Source organism: Atractosteus spatula, chromosome 4, assembly GCF_055471065.1.
Source record: "Atractosteus spatula isolate fAtrSpa1 chromosome 4, fAtrSpa1.hap1, whole genome shotgun sequence".
In the NCBI taxonomy this organism is placed as follows: domain Eukaryota; kingdom Metazoa; phylum Chordata; class Actinopteri; order Semionotiformes; family Lepisosteidae; genus Atractosteus; species Atractosteus spatula.
The window spans coordinates 30109820-30133316 of record NC_142709.1 but is presented as its reverse complement, the minus strand read 5'-3'; the positions used below and the strand labels follow the sequence as shown (position 1 = coordinate 30133316).

The following is a 23497-nucleotide window of genomic DNA, read 5'->3' as shown; positions in this document are numbered from 1 at the left end:
CACTGGTTTCTAACTAAGGTATAACCAAACAACATTGATCTATAGTACGTCTACAGAAAAATATCATAACACCTTTTGCTCTGTAATTCTTCTCCTATACAATACTTACAAACATCTGCCTGATTTTGTGCCTTTTTGCTGCTACATGTAATCTCTGATGTCTTCTCATATTGTTTGACATTAAAATACCTTTGTCATGCTGGCTATGTATTCAATTATTCCAGCAAAGAAAACACTCAAAGTGATGTCATAAAGTCGATTGTTTATAAATGTCACACAAGTCATATAAGTCCTTTGGAATAAAAGGAAAACAGAGACATACTTTATCCATTCCAGTACTCTCTTTATGAAATCAGAAGTCAAAATGTCCATTTTCATTTACTTTTCTCTCACGGGACACTGTTCCTAAAAATAGGAACTAACTGATTATCCATTTGACTGTGGAAATCTAGTAGAATGTCTTCATTAATTTTCCATTCACAAGACAACAAGGGCATGTTATATTAAAATGAAACAAATTACCTATTGATTGTCACAAATTAAAATTTGGCTGTTTTGGTCAAATTATGTCAAATTCCTTTTTTTTCCTCTCCTGAGAAGACAATTGTCATTACCTCAGCCATTTAAGCAATTTTCTCACATAAATTAAAAACTTAAGACAGTCTTCTGTTAGTGGGGATCCAGTTTTATTTAAAGAAATTTTCCTAATTCTGTTGCTCTTTTGTAATCGCACAAAAGAGATTTGAAGACACACACATTTGGTGTAAAAACAAATAGGTAAATTAAGTATCCCCTGCATGCCAGCAATGTGAGGACTGTCCCAGACCACAGTGCTGTGACCTCAGCCAGTTTACACAGTCACAGGGCTCCTCTTTACAGAGTGCTTGAGGCCCTGGGTTTTTGTAAGAGTTTAAGGTTTCAAAGTCAGTTCCCAGAGGGCCTATTGTCTTTTGTTTTCTGTTCTACCCCAGCTTTTAATTACTAAATTAGTTGCAGAATTGCTCTACATCTGACAAGACTCTGAGATATGCTTATGATTAACTGTTTCTTTAATAAAGCCTTCTGTGGAGCCTTCTTCAGGTTAACCCCAAGAAGGCTCCACAGCCAAAACGTTATGTTTCTTTTCTTCTCTTTTCAGCATGAAATAAACCTTTACTTGTTAGTTAACATGTACACTCTCTGTACACTTCTGTAAAGACCTTTCTAATACAGTGTTTCTTTTATGTCTTTTTGCACCGAACGTTTTAAAGCTTAAAATGGAAAAAACACAAAAAACTGAAACTGAAGGGGCTACTTAAAAATCTACAGGATCCTTCAAGTTTGTTTGTCTTTGCTTGTTTCAGCTTTGAGCTGAAGCAGCAAAGCGACAATGATGATTTTGCCAGTGCACATTTTACCTCCACTCCCAGCAGAAATGAAATATTCCGTATTTGCAAGCAGCATGTGTTTGGGGAATTTAAATAGCCATGATGAAAGTTAACGTTGCTCCAAGCCCATGCCCCTAGAATAAATGAGAAAATATGTCTCCAAACATGTTCCTTTTTCTTATTGAAGATACATACAGTATTATATTATGCCCTTCCTATTCCCAGAGCATGAACACACGTTTACTGAGACATACATTTTCTCCCTTTTTCTAGTTAATCAACAGATGGCTTTCAGCCATAAAGAGCTTCATTATTCTGGGAGGGCAAACACAGAGTCCAATCACATGTAAGATTACACATGGACTAAGTCCATTGTTTTTAACCTTAAATGTGGGAACCCATAATAGTTCTTTCCTTTATCCTCAAGGTTACTTTCCAAGAGAGGACAAGGAGCCTTTCCCAAAAACCAGAATCATGACAGGTTCGTATCTTGTTATTTACAGATCCAAGCACAAAAAAGTACAATGGATTTTAACAGCAAAAACTTTTAAAATCCTAGTGTTTATTATCTGGACGAATATGTTTTTAAATATGAATTTAGATATGTAGACAGAAATCTTCAGTGGCACAGTAACTTACTGTATACAACAAATTAAAGATATATTTATAAATACTCAAAAGTGCTTTGAAATGCAAATATTTTTTACAGGTCTTATAAAAAACTGTCTGGATTATTTTATGAAAACGGTTAATGGCACAGATTCCATTATCTTCCAGTATTAAGCAAATTAATAGGTCAAGATAATTAATTACTTAAGATCGCACTGCATGGATCTTGCTTGGCTTTTAACGGGTCACGGAAAGTCCTTTTTGAATACCCATTTTTCTTTTTTCTAAAATGCTGCTCATGGGCCATATGATGACGGAGTTTTTTATTTTTATGCAGAAAAAGAAAGAGTAAGAAAACCCAAATCTCAGGTAGGTGCTAAATTCAATGATTCATGTTTGTGTTTAGTTTTATTTGTCTGAAAAAAATGGTAAATAAGTCAAAAGAAAAAAAAATTGCCACACTTTGAAATCCCATGATTTATGTTTCACAACACAAAAGTGTTCACAGTAAGAGTACCAGTATTGCTCCTTCACTAGGTTTTGCAAAGAAGGCATATAGTATTAAAATGCATCATGTACTGAAAATGGAGCTTAATGTTAACTTTGTGGAATGTACATGTGCTCTTTTACTTATTCGACTGATTTACTTCATAGGGATTTACAAAAAATTAGAGTATATTGTTGAAGTACCTCAGCAGAACCCCATCTATGCCATGAATTACAAGTTTAAGTTAGTTCAGGGAGTAAAGTTACCAATCTGTAGCATGAACATGTTAGTACTCAGAAGCTAAGCAAGGTTGGAATTGAAATGGGAGACCTCTAAAGAAAACTGGGCTGCAGTAAATCTGTTAGTAGACCAGTAGGTGGCAGTCTTCCCTCTAGATCAGAATTTGCAAATAACTACCCCAATATGGAGATTGGAGACGCTTTAGTGAAGGAGTTCCAAAGACATTTAACTGAGATTTTGATTAGTTGGTCATTTAGTAACACTGTTTTTAGAGCAGGAATGTTACCCCCTGAGGCTTGGCTAAATTCCATATGGGACTTGCACAATCCAGACTAGACCTAAACTGTGCCCCTAAAATTCAATTTGTGATCTGCAATTTCTCTCTTCTCCGACAGCTGCGCAGTGAGACTGCTGGCGCCTAAGGGCTGCCGCGCAACACAAAGAATTGTATTTCTCTATTTCAAATAGCTCAGCATTCAATATCAAGGACTTTTTCATCTCTGAGATCTTCACATGATCGTGCTCCAGTTTTTCATTTTCTGTGTTACTGAATCCCAGGTGGAGTGCTGCGGCTATCCTCTCAGCATTTTCTTTATCGTCGTCAATGAGTTCTGTGAAAGATTCTCCTACTATGGCATGCGAGGTAATGAGGAATTCTCCCATTATCAAAACAGACATACGGTTGTAAGGTTACTGTGTTTCCTTGACATGACACCGAAATTTGATTTGCTGTATTCTCCTTCTGTTCCCCAATACAGCGGTGCTTGTCTTGTACTTCAGGTACTTCCTCAAATGGGATGATGACACAGCGACCTCCATCTACCACACTTTTGTGGCCCTGTGCTACTTGACCCCAATACTTGGAGCCATTATTGCTGACTCATGGCTTGGGAAGTTCAAGTGAGTGTTTGACATGTAAATAATCTACAATCCCAGTTGGTTTTCAGACACATGAGAAAAGTGGTTACATTGACATGGGCAATGACCCCATATAGGTACTGGGGTCTCCTGTCTGCTGCAGAAAGACTAAAGTTAGTTTTCTCTTTGACATTACTGAGGAAGAGCAGCAGTGATAAATAATGACTGCATTCACAAACGAATGAAATTTTCAATGAAGCATGTGTTTGAAGGGGAAGATCAAAATATAAGTGCCACGCATTCTTTGTTGTTTTACATTTATTTTCATGTGTTGCCTTCTTATAGGACTATCATCTACTTGTCCATTGTCTACACCATTGGACAGGGTGTGATGGCAGTCAGTGCTGTACACGACATCACGGACTCTGACAGCGATGGAAGTCCAAACAACCTCACTTTGCACATGTGAGTTCTCTTACCATAAAACTGCGTTTATATTGTTAAGTGGATGCAATTTTGTGGCCTAGATTTTTCACACCCTGTCAGATTCCAGTAAGGGGTCTGTCTTGATGTATTTGCTCTTCTGATTATATAAATGTTTCCTAAAAAGTAATTTGACTTTTAATTTACAGGAACGCTTATGTAGGAAAGAAAGTGTCTGGCTGAAAATGGGTGTTCCCAGAGAAAACTACCTGTGCAATTGTCTGCTTTTTTCACAAATAATTCAGTTATCTTGCTGTGTCATTCCTTGGAAAGGAACTGTCTTTTCATTCCATACCACTTTTATTTTGACAGATATGATATTTGCAAGCAAAGATGTTTATGGTTTTAGGATTTCAGTTAAGAATTAAAGTTTAAGGACCAGTTTTCATTCTAGTTCAGGTGGGTAGCTGCGTCAGCATGCGTAGACTGCAAAGGAACAAGTAATAGGTTTATTCCATGCTGAAAAAAAGAAGAAAGAAAACACAACGTTTCGGCCATGGAGCCTTCTTCAGGTGTGAGAGAGACAAGGCAGTAGGTAAAGGTAATGTAGCGGGGGAACTCCCAGCCTTTGTTCTCTTGCTACATTACCTTTGCCTACTGCCTTGTCTCTCTCACACCTGAAGAAGGCTCCATGGCCGAAACGTTGTGTTTTCTTTCTTCTTTTTTTCAGCATGGAATAAACCTATTACTTGTTCCAGTTTTCATTCTGTCCCATTCTACTCTATGGATTTTCCTTTCTCGTTTCAGTGTACTGTACATGCTTTCCATTTTGTCCTTTGTTTTAACCTGTTCTGTTTTCTCGACATCAGTGGAGCAGGGATTTCAATTAATATAAACTCCCTTTCCTACATTTGTTGTTTACCATTTGCTCTGATTTAAAATGCTGATGCAAAGCCAATGGAACTCTTAATAGAGGATAGAGCAAATGGAATAACAAGGATAGAGTATTTTGAGAGGCAACTGTTTTTTCCTGGAATTGCACCCTAGAACAAAACTACTGGATTTCATTTAGGAACGCCTCTGCCTATCAGAAAAAAGGAAAGGATTTTGGGGCACTGATTTTAAATGCTGAGGACAAAGTTCTCCAAACTCTAATACCTACACTGAAAAGTGTGGTGATTCCTCTGCCCCAGAATTGTGCCGCAAGACACAATTCACGATGAGTGCATTTCTCTGCCAGGATACAGTGAAACTGGACTGAGGAATTACTTTTTATGTTCTGGAAAGTTTTATAATACTTCTGTTTTTAGAATATAAAAGTTGTCTTCTTATGGAGACCTGGGTAACTCCATTGCATATTGGGAATTATTGATTTTTTTTAACTATGATTTTTTTTAAACTGTTTTTAACGAAACAATACAGGAAGAGTATGAAAATAGAAAACAAGTATTATTATTTTAAAATACTAAAATCTGCTCAGTTATTGCCTGCTGTGTTCTGTTGTTTTTACGGTTTTACCCAGTCCCGTTTGTTGACGTACGAACATTTTTATTATTTCTTCTACAGTATGGAGAAATATTTTTTGGGTATGTTTTTCACCTTTTAATTATTTGGTAGAAGACATTCTTTTTTTTTTAATCACATGTATAGGCCTACTTGTTACAGCGCCTTCTTTGTTGAATCATTCATTTATTCCACAGCTAAACTCATTGCAATTGAAAATATAATGACTTGTTTACTTATTTTTTTAAAGATTTTCTTACATACACAAGTAGTATTACTTCTAATACACATTCCTTTCTTTACTATTCAGGGGTATAAGGATGAATTTGCTGCTTTTAAAAGTATTTAAAGACCACTCGCAAAGATAGCAAAGATGAGCAACGATATAAGGGTTAGAAAGCATATAGCTGGAGAGCACTGTGCAAATCAAGCTACACACTGAAATATGGGCTTAAGTTAGAATAGAGCCAGAAGCAGATTTAGACTCCTAATGTGATTTTAGTATTTTACCACAATTTTCCAAATAAACACAGCTTTGGGAAATACAATTTTGTCACAAATAAATGGTTAGCAAACGCCTGCTAGGTGCATGAAAGATTTGTGAAAGTGTCGGTAAAAATGTCTCTTGCACAGCTAATGAAACCCTCATAATTGGTGCACAGAATGAAGTGTTGTTGAGGTTTTTATTGTCTCCTGCTTTTGTTAAGTGCTCTCTCTATGGTCGGCCTTCTTCTCATCGCGCTGGGCACTGGGGGGATCAAGCCTTGTGTGGCGGCCTTTGGGGGAGACCAGTTTGAAGATCACCAGGTCAGAGGAGACATGAGTTCAATACGCGTGCCTTTCGTGGCATGACAGCATTGCGAAAGCAAAGACCTGGAAAACAAGCAACATTTTCTAATTAATGAAACAGGAGACTAGGTTAAATTAAACCCTTTTCAGGAATGTACATGCAATCTTCACACTATACCCTCTATCTGATTACTGCTGCCTCTGTGTCAGTAAGGGTTTACCTAACACTTTTCACTTCAGCTTACTCTCAGGTGAAAGAAAACTGACATCTATAAAAAGGTTTGTTACAATCTGCTAAGGCAGACAAATAGGCTGGAGAGCAGAGAGCCAACAATACAGCAGGTTTTATAGGGCACCAATAAGTCATGATTTTTTAAAGACAGCACTGACTTGGGCAATTAAGTTGTTTAGAGATAATTTAAAATGAAAGTCCACCCTGATTTCCCTAGGGCCACAGCTGGCCATTCCTACTTTCTGTGAACCAATTAATTTATAAAACTGATCAAAACCCTCACGTGTTCCATGTCTCTACATATCAATGGTTTAAGGATGAGCTGCTGTATAATGCCTGGTGAAGGTTGGGCTTCCAGGACCAAGTTTGATCTCAATTGTTTGAGAACAATATCTAAATATTTTTGGAATGTTGACCTGCCTTAATGTTTCACACTTTCCTTAAAGTATTGTATGACAGAAAGTGAGGTTAATCAAAAGGGATACTTCTCTTTCGAAAAGATGTTTCATTCAGCTTGCTTAACTTTTATTAGTTTTAATCGTGCAGAATTGCAGAGGATACAAAAGTAACAGTCGTCTCTGTTTCTGTTTTACCTTACAGGAGAAACAAAGAAGCACATTTTTCTCCATCTTCTATTTGTCTATTAATGCAGGAAGTCTCCTGTCCACAGTCATCACCCCCATTCTGAGAGGTACTGTATGCCAGGACATAGTTTGTTCATTTCCCTCATTAATTTCAATGAATGAAAGTAATTAGTTTATTAATGAGAAACTTTGAAAGAAGCAGCTTTGAACTCCTTAGATGTAAGTTGGACTTAACCAAATTGTTAGAGAGATGTCCAGGTCTAAGATGTGAAAACTGGTAATACAATGATGTTAATGGTATAAATGTGGAAATATTACGCAAAGAGAGTCATGACTCCACATTCTAATTATCTTGCAGCCCAGGAATGTGGCATCCACAGCCAACAGAAATGCTATGCATTGGCCTTTGGTGTTCCTGCAGCACTGATGGTTGTAGCCTTGAGTAAGTAGTCCTCATTAATGTTGTCAAATAGAATAATACAGTTTCTTCTGGTTCCTAACACATTGTTCTCCTACCGGCAAAGCTTCACTCTTTGTTGTGTGAGTGTGAATAAATGTCTGAGGCCTGAACATGATTCCCTTCACTGTAAATGCACTTCCAATGACAATCATTGTTTTCCACCTGTTTTGATTGGAAACCCCTTGTGCTTCCTTGTGCTCTGCAGTTGTTTTCATTGTGGGAAGTGGCATGTACACAAAGACAGCCCCTGAGGGGAACATCATGCTGAAGGTCTGCAGATGCATTGGGGTGAGTCCACGTTTATGCCTCAATTGTTATTTGAGGATAACAAGGATTTGAGGATAATTCTCCAGAACATATAAATTACTGTGAACCGTGAGCTTCAGGTTTCTCCAAAGTCTTTTTTTATTGCTTCTTCTCCAAGATGAACTATGTTCTCTGCCAGAAATATAGCATTACATGCTTATTAACACAAAAGCACCAATCGCTTCCAGTACTTCAATTCAGGGGTTGCTCTAGAACTAGTAATTGGGGATGGTGGGCCTTTGTATGTGAGTAGTGCAGCCTCAGTGAATATTATGGTTTATTATGCTTTTTTGCATTTATAGCTGTTATCTCTGAAGCTCCTAAAAAAGGTGTCCCCCTACATTGAACCTCAAAGTGTTTTTGAGAAAGAATTTAAGTCAATACAGATTGTCACAGGTATCTATACAATTTAATAAATTGATTATTTAAAGTGAAAAGATTATTTAAACTCATTCCCCCTCAAGCCTCATTGCTGAACCTCTCAGCCACAAAGGTCTGTTACTGTTATCTTTGTGGTTTACTAGTTCAGCTTCATCTCTCTTGTAACTCCACAAGCCCTGAGAACAAAACCAAGACAACCCCAATTCAAGAGTTGCAGAGTGCGACATTTGTAGTTAGTAACAACAGAATCATTTATTTACCACATCCTTTGGTTGCAGTTTGCACTGAAGAACAGGTGGAGGCACAGAAGCAGTCAGTACTCAAAAAGAAACCACTGGATGGACTGGGCTGAAGATAAGTATGATGTATGTTTTAATCTTCACATTTCATATGGAGCAATCTGTGCTCCAGAGTTGCCCTTTTACTCCTCCACGTTAAAATCAGTTATCCTTTTACAAGTTATATCATACTTTTGATGTAACCTTTTCATTTTATTTCTCTCCATCCTTCTAGAAACGTCTTATAGCTCAGATCAAGATGGTTCTGAAGGTCCTTTTCCTGTACATTCCCCTGCCTATGTTCTGGGCACTCTTTGATCAGCAGGTAATGAGAAGTGTCATCAAACAGTATTCACCTTCACCCACAATAATCTGAGGTTGAATTAAAAAGTAATAAGGAACCAGGATTTCCCAACCTTGGATCTCAGGATGCAGAATCCAGGTTTTTGTATTTCTCTTTATTTCACCAACCGCAAAAAGGTGTGGAGAAGGGATAAACTGGACCAAATGAATGAGCTCAGTTTAACATTTCTCCCAGGTGAAGAGCTATTTATAAAATAATGAGACAGAAAAAAACAATTGGACTCTAGTCCCCCAGGAATGGACTTATGAGCCCCTGTTGTAGTTGAATATTCAGAATGAAAAACACATCACTAAACCAGTTAAGTCTATTTTCTTATAGAGTGGATTAGCTATTATAATGTATATAGTAGTTATCTATAACAGTACTGAAAGACATAGAATGTCTTCATGCCGTAATCATTTTTGTAAAAAGACAGTTTTTCGGAAACTGAATATTTGGATAGAATCAACTACAAACAAGCAAGAAACCACATCAACACACCTATCATAAATCATACTTCTGAGCACCAAATTCATTTCCAGGAGGGGTTAGTGTCTTCGGGTTTCTGCTACAGCCCGTGTAGTCACTTAACACTTAGTCAATTAACCAGAATATACTACAGTATATCAAGTCACGTGTGTTTACACCATATGTAAAAAAGTTTACATTAAAAGGCTTTTCTTTTTTTTGTAGGGATCACGATGGACATTACAAGCCACCACTATGGATGGGACCTTTGTGAGTTATTGTTATCTCCTGCAGCAGTGATGTTTTGTTCTTATTTTCCTATTGTCTTAATTATCCTTATTCAAATAATGCCTTGTGTTTTCTTTTCAGGGAGGTATTAACATTCAACCAGATCAAATGCAGGTAAGTCTGCCTCAATACACATTCTATTGTATGCATAATTTTTGTTCACTTCTCTTTGGTTTCAATGCAATTTACACTCATGAAAATTTCACTTTTCCCCCAACAGACAGTTAATCCAATCTTGATCCTCGTAATGGTGCCAGTTGTGGATGGAATTGTTTACCCACTGGTAAAAAAGTGTCACCTGAATTTTACGTAAGTCACCTGAAAGCAACACCAGAAACTTGCATTTTGTTTTAGAAAATTATTTTCAAAAATTATTCGAAAGCAGTATATCGTAAAAAACGAATAGAAACAAAATGTAAAATCCCAGCAAAAGAATCAAACAAATATATGAAGAGACAACATGCAACATAAAATCTGTAGAAATATTTTCTAAACGTTTTAAGGTGAAGTGCGATCGATCAGGTGGTCAGAAATACCTGTATAAAGGGGTAGAGAAAAGTTACTGTGGAAAACCTGGGCCTTCCTATGGTCAGAGCACTTACAGGACAGGTGTAGAAGTGATTCCTGTGGTACAAACAGATATAGTGTCTATATGGGATTTAAGGGAAACTGGGATCTAGTGATGCAAGATCACATCCTTTGTTCTCCCATTGTAAACTGTGGGCAGTCTCACTTGCTTTGTGTTCATTCTAGGCCACTGAGAAGAATGACAGTTGGGATGCTTCTGGCAGCCTCTGCTTTCGTTGTGGCGGCTGTGGTCCAAATCCAGATTGATGTGAGTGTGGGAGCCCAGTACTGGTTCGGGTTCTTATGACCAAGTGAGAGTGTACTTTCCTACTTCTCAGTAATTAAATCAAATTGGTTTATTTGGTCTTACCTATGACAAAGCTATTTTGTTCACCTAGTGCAATAGAGGGATGGATCTTCACTTGGCAAACTGTGAGCTACAGTATCTAGAAGGACAGCAGAGCAGGATGGAGTCACACTGGACCTAATCCTCAGCATACAGTATTACATATTGCACACTGAAACAGATGGAATGTTGCTCAAACGTTAAGGTTATAATTGCATACGCTGGAGACAGCTCAAAATGGAGATTGAGCTCTCCATATTTATTTTATGTAAATGGACTATTACTGTCAATGTACCTCTATTTATTGTAGCTGGCATTAAGGTTCTGCAGTTCATGTCACTTTCAGTGTGGTCTCAGTTTGTCTACTATGGCTTGTGGCAAAAGACCTATTTAGCACGATGTTAATATGTCCCTTTGTCTTATTTTCCAGAAAACACTTCCAAATTTCCCTCCATCAGATAAAACTCAAATGAAAATCATTAACTTGGACAACAGTCCTGTGAATGTGACTGTCTTATCTGAAGCACTGAACTGGGAGGCACTTGGTTTTCAAGTAAGCTGACAATATCTTATAGAAGTATGTAAGTGGTTAACGTTTGTTTCACTGTATATTTTAAAAATATTAGTGGGTAATATATGCTTTTTAATATGTTTGTTTTTCAAATTAATTATCTGTTTAATACATTCTTTAATACTGAAAGCAAATATTTAAGTATAATATATAATATTTAAAGCAAACAATACCAGCACACTCACATGCTGCATTTCATCACCCTGAAGATACTTTAAATGTAATGTGATCCCAGGACTATATTTTCGCAGACAGAGCACAACACATTTGCTATGTTTAAGTAAAAACTGGGATGCTGATCCTACAGGATCAGAGAGGACCAGCACTGTGTATAAGGAATCTCTATCTTGTCTTTCAGGCCACTGATTATAAAGAATTCACAACTGATAAAGTGAAAGAGGTTGCTGTTTGCTATGGCAATTATCAAAAAACTGTGCCACTGTCCTTTAAGAGTGGAGCTCGTCAGACATTTTTAGTTACAAATACCACAGCAATATACCAGGAAGACAGTTTGGTAAGTCTTAAACCCTGTTACATGGCTACTGTACGTACAGTGCCTTGCAAAAATGGTTACCTCTTCCCATGATGTCTAATTTTGTTGAATTACCCATTTGTTGCAATGTGAATACTTTTTAAAAAAAGCCCAAATAAGCAGTTTAAATACTTTAATGTGTGAAAAAAAACTGAAACTAAAAAATGTTGATAGTACAAGTACTGTATTCACACTCCCCTGAGTCAATACTTGGAACAAACTCCTTTGGCAGACGTTACAGATTCACATCCTTTTTTTTAACCATAATGGGATGGTGCAGTTGTCTTCCATTCATCTTTGCAATCTAGCACAAACTCAGCTTGGATCGAGATTGTTAATGGACCACAGATTTCAAGATTCTGCCACAGACATTCTATTGGGCTCAAGTCAGTTCTTTGACTGGACCACACAAGGACATTTACTTTCTTCTTGTGAAGCCACTGCAGTGTAGCTCTGGCCTTGGAAGCTCTGTGTAGCTCTGCCTGGAAATTCTTACATGGAGTTTTGTGGGGGTTTTTTATGTGCAATAAATGTGCTTTAACAAGGACCATACAGGTCTTTCCCAATATCAAAGGGGTTAATTTGTCATCTTGATGCCCAATCAGCTCTACTGTAACAGACTGATATTGATTGATCCTGTTAGAATCATGAATATGAGATGCTGACAGCTCTGAATCATCTAAAGACTATATAATCAGATCTGGTGATCTTTTATCAAGCACTTGTAGCATTTCTCACTCTTTCACTGAGCCTTAGCATCTGTGATCAATACTGTTGAAGCTGTGCATACTTCCATTTCCTTAAACAAAAATATAGGGTTAGAAACAAACAATAGAATCATTAGGCTGTTTATTAAACAAAGAGCCCTTCTCTGTGTGTATGTAGGACCCAAGTAAGAAAACAATCTAAAATTATCTTTTCATTTATCTCCATAGCTTTATCAAATCTAGAATTTGATCCTCTCACTCACCAGTCACAATTTCCACTCCAAGAATGTGATGGTAGCTTTTAACTGGGTAAATGCAAGACATTTCTGTCCAATAGAAAGGTAGTAGCAAAATCGAGATTTGATTTATTCTGGGGCAGGATGAAGGTTTGGTTTAAATTGAGATCCAATCTAGCACAGTGAATGTTCATTTTCAACAAAGAATAAAGATGAATTTATTTTTGTTGTAGAATAATTAATTCCTGTTAAAGGCAGTATATTTCTGATTGCAGTAAATACAGTTAGTTACTGTCAAATCTACAGTGATAGACAGACATTAAACTTTACCTCTAGCTGAGAAGCACTGCTTTGCAGAATAGTGAAAAGTAAATTTGATCATACAGTACATGTAGTCTTTAAGCCTAACAGGTTTCTGGTGCTGTGTTAATAGAATTGTGTGTGATAGGGTTATGCAGTTTAATACTAGAAATGTGATGTGACTTCCTGTTTTATCTGTATAGATTGAGGACATTAACACAAAGCCAGAAGAAGGTAATAATGCCATAAGGTATGTTCAAGTGTTTCTGAAGTGTTTCATACTCTAAAATTCAAATAACTGCGACCAGGTCATTAGTCTTTAGAATAGTCCAGATAATGTTGTCTCTGTGGAACAATTTTATGTTGCTGTATAAGTTATAGGGTAAGGGTAACCATTCTCAAAGGCCTTGGTCCAGCAGGTTTTATGGGTCTCTTAAAATCTACAGCTTCAATAAAACAAGACAAGGCTTTAAAGTGTCCAGTGTTAAGCAAATAATGAGTTCAGCTATTAATTAAGTACTCAGCTGGAAAGAAAACCAGAAACAGTCTGACCCTCCAGGACTGGGGTTGTGCAGCCCTGGTATAGGGATTAATCACAAGGAAGACAAGTAATAACGGAGGATGTATAACTGAAGTTCTTAAAATGAAAATGAGAAAAAACTGTGAAACAATTGTGTTTTACATCTGCTCTTCTCCCATGAATAAAGAGTGTTGGGTCTTGATGATAACTTGATTCATTAGAAATGTATTCTTTAATCAGGACATGCATAGTTTGCTGTGAAGTAGTGAAATGCTGTATGGATATTTGAATTCTTATAAGATCATATGCACTTTAAATAAAGAAATTGTATACAACAAAGAAGGAAGTTTGTTTTTTAGTATGCTAAGAATGAAATTCTGCAGTATTTTTGGAACAGAAGATCGATAGTGTTTGTTTTATTTCTTCTTTTCTCCATATAGGTTTGTGAATGCAATGCAGCAGGATGTGAATATTTCAGCAGGGAATGCACACTTTGGTGTCATTATACCTTTCACACAGTCAAATTACAGTCTACTGCCACAAGGAAAGTAAGTGTTTTTTCCAGAATATATGTTTATTTTATGCACATAGGATTTATGTAGTTGAACATCTTCACAGTTCTGCCATTTGAAAATGAGCACCACTAAAACAGTCTATACATCTGTAGTATTAAAATCAGCCTTCTTCTTAAACGTCTACATCAGGGTCTGCAGGAAATGCTCCATTTCATGGGTGGTGTTCTCTTGCAACTGCATTATCTCTGAGTAGTACAGTATCTTTATTTTAATTTGCAAAAAGACTATCTCTCTACATTTATCTGTATATCCCTATATCTACATGGGTGATATACTATATTTATAAATATAGTTTAAATAAATATTTGTGAGGAAGACTTGTTCTTCAGCACAATTCCCTCCCATTACCACATAGCTCTGTATTTGTTCGACTAGGTTATGAACATACAGTAAAATGTTGCTTGTTCCAAGAGCCCAGAGCCCAGAGCCCAGAGCCCAGAGCCCAGAGCCCATGCTGGTTGGTCCTGGTTTCTTGGACCTCATGGTCACTGAAGTTCTGAAGGATTCTCAGGACTTCTTTGATCCAATGACAATAAGAGGAGCAACAAACTCTTGCAATACAGTGAAACAAACTATAGATAGCAACATGCACAGAGCATCACTGAGCTCAAGCCAAAAGTAATGTCCATCAACATGACAGCTTGGTTTTGAACTGTTACTCCACCCACTTTACAGTTCAGAACTTGCTTCACTGGATTTCACCTATTTGGCCCAAAGAAGAAACACACATAGGTCAGAACCTGACAAGGTTGTTATCCAATGATAACAAGTTCCAACAGGCTGTCAGGAATGGCTTGGGAGCCCCAATATCATTTAATTACTAGGGCACCCATAACCTTGTGGGGCAGGGACAGATAAGTGTAAATATCAGAAGGGAGGATGCAGAACAATGACCTATATGTGAAGCATGAATAATTCACAGATTCAGTCTATTCCGCATTAATTATACATGTGTTTAGAAGTACAGAAGCATTTCATGACCTAATGTGTTTTTACATTAAGGGTGTTTGGAATTTTGTTTTTTAGCACCACCTTCACTATTAAAGGTCAGGACATTAAGTGTGTAACCTCCAGAATTTTTGGATTTGGAAGCTCTTATACAATTGTCATTAAACAAATGGTGAGTACTACACCCTTCTTGTCCAAAATCGTCCAACAAAGACCATCACGCTTCTGTGACTGACATCATGGTGCTGTCTTTGTGATCAGTGCAACACTGACGGGGGCAAGATACCGGAGAGTGACCTTGTGTATATCGAGGACATCAAACCCAATACTGTCCATATGGCCTGGCAGATTCCTCAGTACTTCCTGATGACATCTGGAGAGGTTGTGTTCTCTGTTACTGGGCTGGAGTTCTCATACTCACAGGTAGGTGGTGCTCGGTCCCATTGGTCTTATTAAATACCTCACAAATATGTAAAAGAAAAGTAGCACTTTTGTTATTTTTTTCTATTATTGTGGATTATCCTTATGGCCTGAAAACTACATTTTGTTTCTATGTAGAGCACAGTTACCTAGCGATCTTTGAGACACAGCCCTGGTTGTCTTCTATCACAATTTAAAAAAATGCATGTTAACAAAGTAGTACACTTTCTTTTGCTGCTAATTGTTGCTGTTTATGCTGAGGCTGCTGCTAAGTATCCCGGGTCTATATTGTTGTTGTACTTAAGATTCTAAGTTTTCTTTCAGCAAGGATGCAATACTCCTTTGAGGTATAAAGAGATCTCTCTCTCTCATCCTAGCATTAATCCCGCATCAGCAGGGTCCGCTTGTTGGCACGCCTGTCTCCATTTGGTGGTTTGAACCAAATCTTTGAGCTGACGTTGCCATTAAATGCAACCGAGAATACTCCAACCGGCGCGTCGCTCCGCCTGCCGTCGGAGTGGGGGGGTAACAATTACTTTGTTACTTAACAAAGTAATGTAGCCAATTCATCAAGGGGGATTATTAGAAGGCATAGGAAATTTGCCCAGGACGCCGGGGTTACACCCCTACTCTTTTCGAGAAACACCCTGGGATTTTTAATGACCACAGAGAGTCAGGACCTCGGTTTTATGTCTCATCCGAAAGACGGCGCTTGTTGAGGTATAAAGAGATACTACATGTTAATCTTCAAATTATTTGTTTTTTTAGGCTCCAAGCAACATGAAATCAGTCCTACAGGCAGGCTGGCTATTCACTGTAGCTGTTGGTAACATCATAGTGCTGATTGTGGCTGAAGCTGGCCAGCTCCCTGATCAGGTATGTGCAAGCTTACACACAGTATTTCACATTTTTGACTTGCTTTTAATATTTTATTACATTAATCAACATCTACCAGATAGAGAAAGCATAGTGCCCTCCAAATTAATGGGACAGCAAAGCCAAAGGTTTTATTTTTGCTTTACAGTCACACAGTTTTTAATATGAATAATAAGTACATTATAATATATGGCTGATTTTTAGTTAATGACACCCATACGTTTGATCATATTAGAATAAAAACAAACTTTGTGTTCAACCCAGTGATTTCAAATGACCCAAGTCTAGGTTGCAGACTTCATGTAGTGATTACCTCAAAGTACAGTATATACAACCAAATACAGACTTTTGCACTCCGAAAAAAATAAAGTGTGGGTGTCCCAGTACAGTCACTGGGAATCTAATTATCACAATTACAAATGTCTTGATTGTAAATCCAAAGTAACAGCTTTGACTTTGCTGTCCCAATTCTTTTGGAAGGCACATTAGCTCATAGGCCTGAAACCAAACTTTAATTCATTCAAACTGCTTTCGCACATGACAGACATTGAAATGCAAATCTCAGCTGTTTTACAGTGTCAGCCTATTGTAGCTTCGAATAATTTGAGAAACACAAGATTCAGACCTGTTGCTCCTCCTTTTACTTCTATATCCTTCTTTCTTTGGCTTATTAACTGACTGGGATGTTTTGTTCTCTTTCATTCCCCCCAAATTGTGACTCTTTCTCTGGACCAAGTGGGCTGAGTACATACTCTTTGCTGCCCTCCTTGTGGCTGTCAGCATCGCGTTTGCCATCATGGCCTACTTCTACACCTACGTGGACCCCTCAGAGATTGAGGCTGAGTTCGACAAGGAAGAGGAGAAAAGGGATGAATTTCAGATGAACAAAACTCCCATCGCTGAAATTACAAGCGACGATTGCAAACAAAGCAAGATGTAATCCTGGAAAAGCTTTTGTTCAAGAAAAAAAATTTGATTTTGTATGTACTTTTAAATGAGTGCGTGGAATTCCAGGTGGGACATATGGTATTGAATAACTTTAATAAAGTTAATAAAGTTAAGTTCTAAATATTAAGTTAAACCCCTAACTGGAAGTGCTGTTATTGATTTTAGCACTCTTTGATGATGCAATGGAACAGGCTTCCCTGGATGTTCATGTATAGACTGTGTCATTGCATGGTAGACATGGAAAATTTATAGGGATTCCCTATTCACACACATAAAACTATACTCCCTACGGTGATTCAGCTTTATCAAGTAGATTAACAAGGCTGAGAGATGTTAAACTCCTGCCACTTTGCAAATAAACATTTGTAAGACTCAAAGAATGACAAAAATAAAACTAACAAGCATCTAACAAAATGCCTTTTGATCCCAGAAATCACACTGACACTGAAACGTGTGAAAACGTTTACAACAAGGTGATAAGGTATTATGATGTGTGACAACTTTTACATTTTATCTTGACTATAGAAAGTCTTGTCTACTCTATTTGACTTACTTGACAACTCTATAGTCAAAGTCCTGACTATAGGAACTGAATTATTTTGAGTTATATCTGTAATTTGTTGCCTTTTGTTCTGGAAGTAATTGTATACATATTTTATTATGCTTTTTAATTCTATGAGGGAAACCTAAAGGCTGGGGGGGGGCAAAAAATAAAAAGAGCATTCAGAGAATGTTTTATGTCAAACTTATTTATGTCCATATATTATAAAGACAGTAACAGTCCAAATAGGATAACCCTTGCTATCTTCATATTAACTCACAACAACAAATTGATCAAATGTTTTGTATAAAGTATTTTTTCCATTTTTTCTTACAGTATTCTGAAAATATACAGTTTGCTTTTCCCAAAATGTAGCTGGTCTAATAAATTAATTTCAAGTAAAAGGAGAACGTAGCATCTAAACATAGGTAAAACCTCTTAATATTGGAATGGCACTTTACATGTTTTTGTTATAATTTGCATCTGAGATAAATCCATAAGAAGATTTTCTACCTCCTCCAAGACTGAAGTGTTTAAAGAGTTTTGAGAAAATATTTTCTAACAAAAATCATTCTTAATAGGGTAAATGACCGCTTCTGTAGAAGTCCATCACTGAACTTACACAGAGGTACTATACCACAAAACTGTGAGTTAAACTGTGGAGAATAAATCACAGAGGATTTTAATGCTTAACAAGTAGTCTCCACCAGAAAAAAAAACTTCATGCGGAATAAACAAATATACCCACTAAGGATTCTGCTTCAGGTGTATCCACTGAATACAGATGAAGAATGAAAGCAGACTGATGAATCTTCACAATCGTGTGAAAACCAGGCAGACATATCACTAAACATTTGCCTGTATTCATTCTGACCTTTTGTAAAATTACTTACTGTGAGTCATTTGAAAATAATTACTGGTATTTAATGTTTTCATCTCAAGTTGAAAAGGGGTCTTTTCACTCTCAAACACTTTTCACGTATCAAATTCAAGTGCCAGGCATAATAAGCACCGCAACAGCTTGTTTTTTGGCTGCATAGGGTAGTGAGTTACAAGAGGGCATGATCACTTTACTTGCAAGACAATTGTATGGCCACAAGGTGCCGCTGTTTAGCAAAAATATACTGCCAAAAGAGACCGTAAATCCGTATTTTCGTTTTTTGTAGTAATACTCCTGATATAGTACAAATCCTTCATTTAAAAATGAGGGACTGAAAATAATTCAATTACAAACTGATGAATATCAGACCTTCAAAACAAAGGCATGTGTGGCTTTTGTTTGTACAACTGGATATTCTGCATGACTTGTTTTCTTTTAGCAGTTGTCCTAGTATGGATCATTTATGCCCTCTCATTGTAAGTTAGTTTCTTTTGTATCACCCAAGGCTTCATAAACATTTCAACACTATAGTATCCATATATTCAATTCCACTGTCAATGCTATATTAAAAGAATGCTTTAATGTATGACCTGTAACAGCAAATAAGTTTATATGGCAAATGTAAGATATTTATATTGTAAACTACCATAAAGCTAATACACAAATAAAAAAACTAAAGTTCAAAGTAATACAGTGGTATATGTAATGGTAAATCTGATGTACATGAAATTGCATTAAATGATAACTTACAAAAATTTAAATTATATTTTCAGTGACTGACAGAACTATGACAATCAAGTATAGAAAAAAAACCAAATGTTGCCTTTTGTGGTACCATTTGATGTATATTAAGTAAATGAGGAAAAGTGTTTTGTGCATTATCAACAGAGCTAAGTGCCCCTTGTATTTTCCTAAAACTATTGGACTCAGTACCCCAAGCTACCACCCACAAACCCTGGATGAAAATAAAGATATGTGCCCTAAACTTCAGTCAGAAGCTCCAAATTGTGCATGTTAGCTTCTAAATCTCACAAGATAAACCCACAGAGCTGTAGACTGAAATGCTAAGTGCCCTGAGTTGTATCAGCTTAGCAGAGGGTCCTGGGTAAGCAGATGACTACATCCATGAAACATAAAACATAACAGTCAGTAGAATTTATTCTGTAGAGGAACTGGGGAAGCCAGTGTTTTTTTTTTACTCTTTCAACGGAGAACGGTAAATGGAGAACCTTTGTAGAACCAAATCAGTTTAACTTTTCTGGGGATTTAATCTAATAATTTGAGACTCAATTTAATTTAAAATAAAAAAACAATTGCTCCCCCTTACAAATTGATAAAAATATAGTACATTTGGTGAAGCAGTGTTTTGAAGTAATATCTTGTTATCTTTCCAGCAACATACTTCATACGGTCTCATATAACACGGTGTCCTAATGTTTTGCACAAAGCTTAAACTGTAAAAACTCTATATTAAATCATCTCATGCAAAATGGTTATTTCAGCCATTGCATCAGGGTTGTTAATTTTTCCTGGAACACTTTGGTATCTGACAATCTGAGACAAACAGCAGAACACAAGAGATGTCATTAACAGTAGCGCTGTGCTTCTAATAGTTTTACCCAGGTTATATTGTGTTATTATCATGCATGTCTGTTATTTTGTTATATAATTCCTATTGTTCCAAACATGCTTTACCGTGCCAGTAGTATACTGCATTGTATTACGGAGTAGATGCACTCAGATCACTGCTTCTTAAGATGCATATAAGAAACTTTTTAATGTATAGTTCCATCAAGCATATCTTTATTATAGGCTTGACTTTAAATGCTTTCAAATTATTTGCTGCTTCATCATATTAATAATTCTAGTTAATTGTTGTTGTTCAAAGTGTTTGATTCCGGCATTATATTTCCTTATTAATAAACATACAAACATAAACATCATCTGAACAGATGATGGAACATTTTTGGTTGCACAGATTCGGCCATTCTTGCATTATGAAACAGTTCTGAAGTTTATGTAGCAGAGACTCTTTTTAAGATAAAGCCCCAGTTATTCAAATCAAAATCCGGGTCTAAAAATAGATTTGACCTCATTTTATACAAGACGTTTTCTATCATTTTGCACAAGGAAGACTTCAATAAATTCAGTGATGGCTATTTTTCCATCCATGTTTTTTCCCCCCTGTGATATTATTATGCATAGGTAAATAATACGTATAAATATTTTAAATGAAAAATTACAATTTTTTTCCAGAAAAGATATGCTTGTTGTTCTTTGTGAAATACTTAAATCAAGATGCAATCTTACTGTCATGCCCTGATCATTTTGAAGCAGTATTAAGCAAGCTTAATGATTTCGAGTTTATTTAAAATGTAAAAGTCAATGAATGGACCTTCAGAATTTTTCTTTTTGTTTGTCATCTTTCAGCTTGTCATCAACGCCAGTTATACATTAGTTAATTTGTCATTGTGTTTATTATATCTGTTCCAGTTATTTCATGTTTCTGTATTACTGTGGATGATATTTCAATAAGCAAAAGCAGTTATGTACATTGTGAAAGAGAATCAATACTAGGTAAACATTTGTACTCAAACCACTTAAGTATCCTCCTGTTATCTTTTAAATTCTCGTTAATAAACATCAAATGTCTTCAAGGCCCTTTTAATTACCTGATGTTTTAAAAGGTTTGCTGGATCATAATTGTACACAACACGTGTATGCTTTGGGAAGTCAGTGTTAGTGCATGACATTTTACACAAAACTATCACTTTCCAAAAAGAAAAACTTTGTATTTACAAAAAAAAACTTTAATTTGCTTTGTGGACAAAAAGCTCGATTCATTTGAAGCTACATTAGAATGTGAAATGTATTTTATTTTGCCTATGTGACACAGGTGTGAAGTGTATTTCAAGAACACTGTCTGTAACTGCTTGTTCACCCAGTTACAACGTGATGTAGTTCCCTAGAGAAACTGTGTGGTGTTGAATTCACTTATGAAGGGAGGACCAGCCTTTTGACATAGTGGAGTTCACCACTGACTGAGGAGGTGCTGAGCAGAACAAAACTGGCATGTTGCTAAGAGATGGCGATCTGATCCCAGCTGCCACATAATCACATTTTGTTTAATGTGATGGTGAATGATTCAGTAAGTGTATGGTTTGCTTTGGATGGGAGCATTAAAAAACTACTCTAGTTTTCAATATATCCAGCTACTGTACATGACAATATTTATTCTGAATAATGTTTTACTGTATATAGCCTAAAATGCTCTTTTATGGAGAGAATGTAAATTGGGTTTGATGCTTAGAAGAGCCAAATTGTTTGTACTGGCTTACTATTTAATTTGTGCCTAATGATTTTTTTTACAATACAATACAATAATCTGAAATTCAGGTATAAATTCCTCAGGAACTAAGATCCAATGTAATCATAAAAATATAAAATATAATCTTCGTGGGCATGCCCTGTTTGTTATGGACCATACAGGTTAACATGTCACTAAAATAATTAAAGGAACAAGCAGATGTTAATTCCATGCTGAAAAGCAGAAGGTGTGGAGCCTTCTACAGGTGTGTTATTTAATAATTAGGTGCATGCTATTCAAATGTCCATTTTCCTGCCATCACTATAAGAGAAACAAGAGTCATCTTAGCCCGCAACCCCACACCACCAGAATTCCTGGTTTTTCAACCAGAGGGCACTGTATTTCCATCATCGCCTTCTTTTGTTGTTTTAATATATAATTTTAAAACTCCATATCCTGATAACAATATATAGTTTTTCACTTATGTTGACCCTTTTTTATTTTTTTACTTGTTTTTGACTACGTGACTGTCTTACATAAAGATCAAGTGTGAAGCACAAGTTTTGTTCTGAATATATTCCTAACTTCATGAACAAAAGCCATGGACAAATTACATGACACTTTCCATATACTGAATTGTTTCCTAAATTTACTCCCTAGTATAGTCACTGTTGGAGATTTGTAGGAATCGGACAGAACCCAAATTGAACAGTATAATCGCGGCAATGTCCAGGCGATGCACTGAGAAAATGGCTACAGTGTTAATGGTCTGCCCTTTTGCTCTTGAACCAAAAGCTTTGCACAAGGTACGTCCGGCTGGACAGGTGAAACTAGATTTTCACTTCTGTCAGCAACTCGATCACGGAGAGAAGGCATCGATCACGGAGAAAAGGCATGTGTGAGGTTATTTCATCACGAGTATTACATATCTGCGGTTGCCAGCATAAATGCAAGTAAAACGAGTAGGAGTCAAATAATCATCCTTATTAATCATAATCTCCATTACAATATAGTAGACGACCGCACATTGCGTGTGCTAATTCACATCTTTGTTGTGCAAACTTGGATCAACAACGTGACCCAAGTGGACAAGATACTTGAACTTAGCGTTTCCCTTAAAAACAAAATGGTCCAAAAGTATGGTCATTGCACCGACCAGCAGTCATTTAATGCATTTTTTTTAAAATAAATACTACATCCATCTGCTTTCTAATCACTTTTTCCAATTCAGGATTGCAGGGGAGCCACCCAGTCACCCCTGGAGCCTTAGCGGGAAGCCAAATAACCTACAGCGTTTTTGGTCAGTGGGAGGAAACCCGTGCGAACGCGGATAGAACAGACAAACTCCACGCAGACAGCACCGCAGAAATTGAAGTCAGGGCGCCAGCAATACTAACCACTGCGCCACCATTAGGTCTTTGAAAATAATTTCTTAGATATTAACAAGAGGACTGCACACTGTATAAGAATGTCATTTTATTCCATATTATTACACATGGGTTAAGGTTTCCGTTTGCTTGGGGGGCCTAGGCGAGAACACCCGTCTATGAATATTAAGTTCATATTCGGTGGTTTTGGGTTTTTTTTTGTACAGCCATCAGATTTAT

General features: G+C 36.7%; 1 protein-coding gene across 1 annotated transcript; it reads left to right on the top strand.

Moving 5' to 3' along the window:
• The first annotated feature begins 1793 nt into the window (after positions 1 to 1793).
• On the top strand, positions 1794 to 17893 carry LOC148836052 (solute carrier family 15 member 1-like). Its single transcript, XM_088914710.1, has 23 exons — positions 1794 to 1848; positions 2314 to 2345; positions 3262 to 3346; positions 3462 to 3603; positions 3907 to 4026; positions 6195 to 6294; positions 7109 to 7199; positions 7451 to 7534; positions 7758 to 7840; positions 8518 to 8604; positions 8753 to 8842; positions 9554 to 9598; positions 9698 to 9730; positions 9837 to 9925; positions 10370 to 10451; positions 10960 to 11082; positions 11459 to 11614; positions 13079 to 13125; positions 13836 to 13943; positions 14997 to 15090; positions 15180 to 15341; positions 16107 to 16214; positions 16951 to 17893. Exons 1-23 carry the CDS (start codon positions 1842 to 1844, stop codon positions 17152 to 17154), a joined length of 2172 nt encoding a protein of 723 aa, XP_088770836.1. The 5' UTR covers positions 1794 to 1841; the 3' UTR covers positions 17155 to 17893.
• The last annotated feature ends 5604 nt before the right edge of the window (positions 17894 to 23497 follow it).

Coding starts and splice junctions, on each gene's coding strand:
- LOC148836052 (XM_088914710.1), top strand. Junction 11,083..11,458: donor GGGAGGCACTTGGTTTTCAA/GTAAGCTGACAA, acceptor CTTGTCTTTCAG/GCCACTGATTATAAAGAATT. Junction 11,615..13,078: donor TATACCAGGAAGACAGTTTG/GTAAGTCTTAAA, acceptor TTATCTGTATAG/ATTGAGGACATTAACACAAA.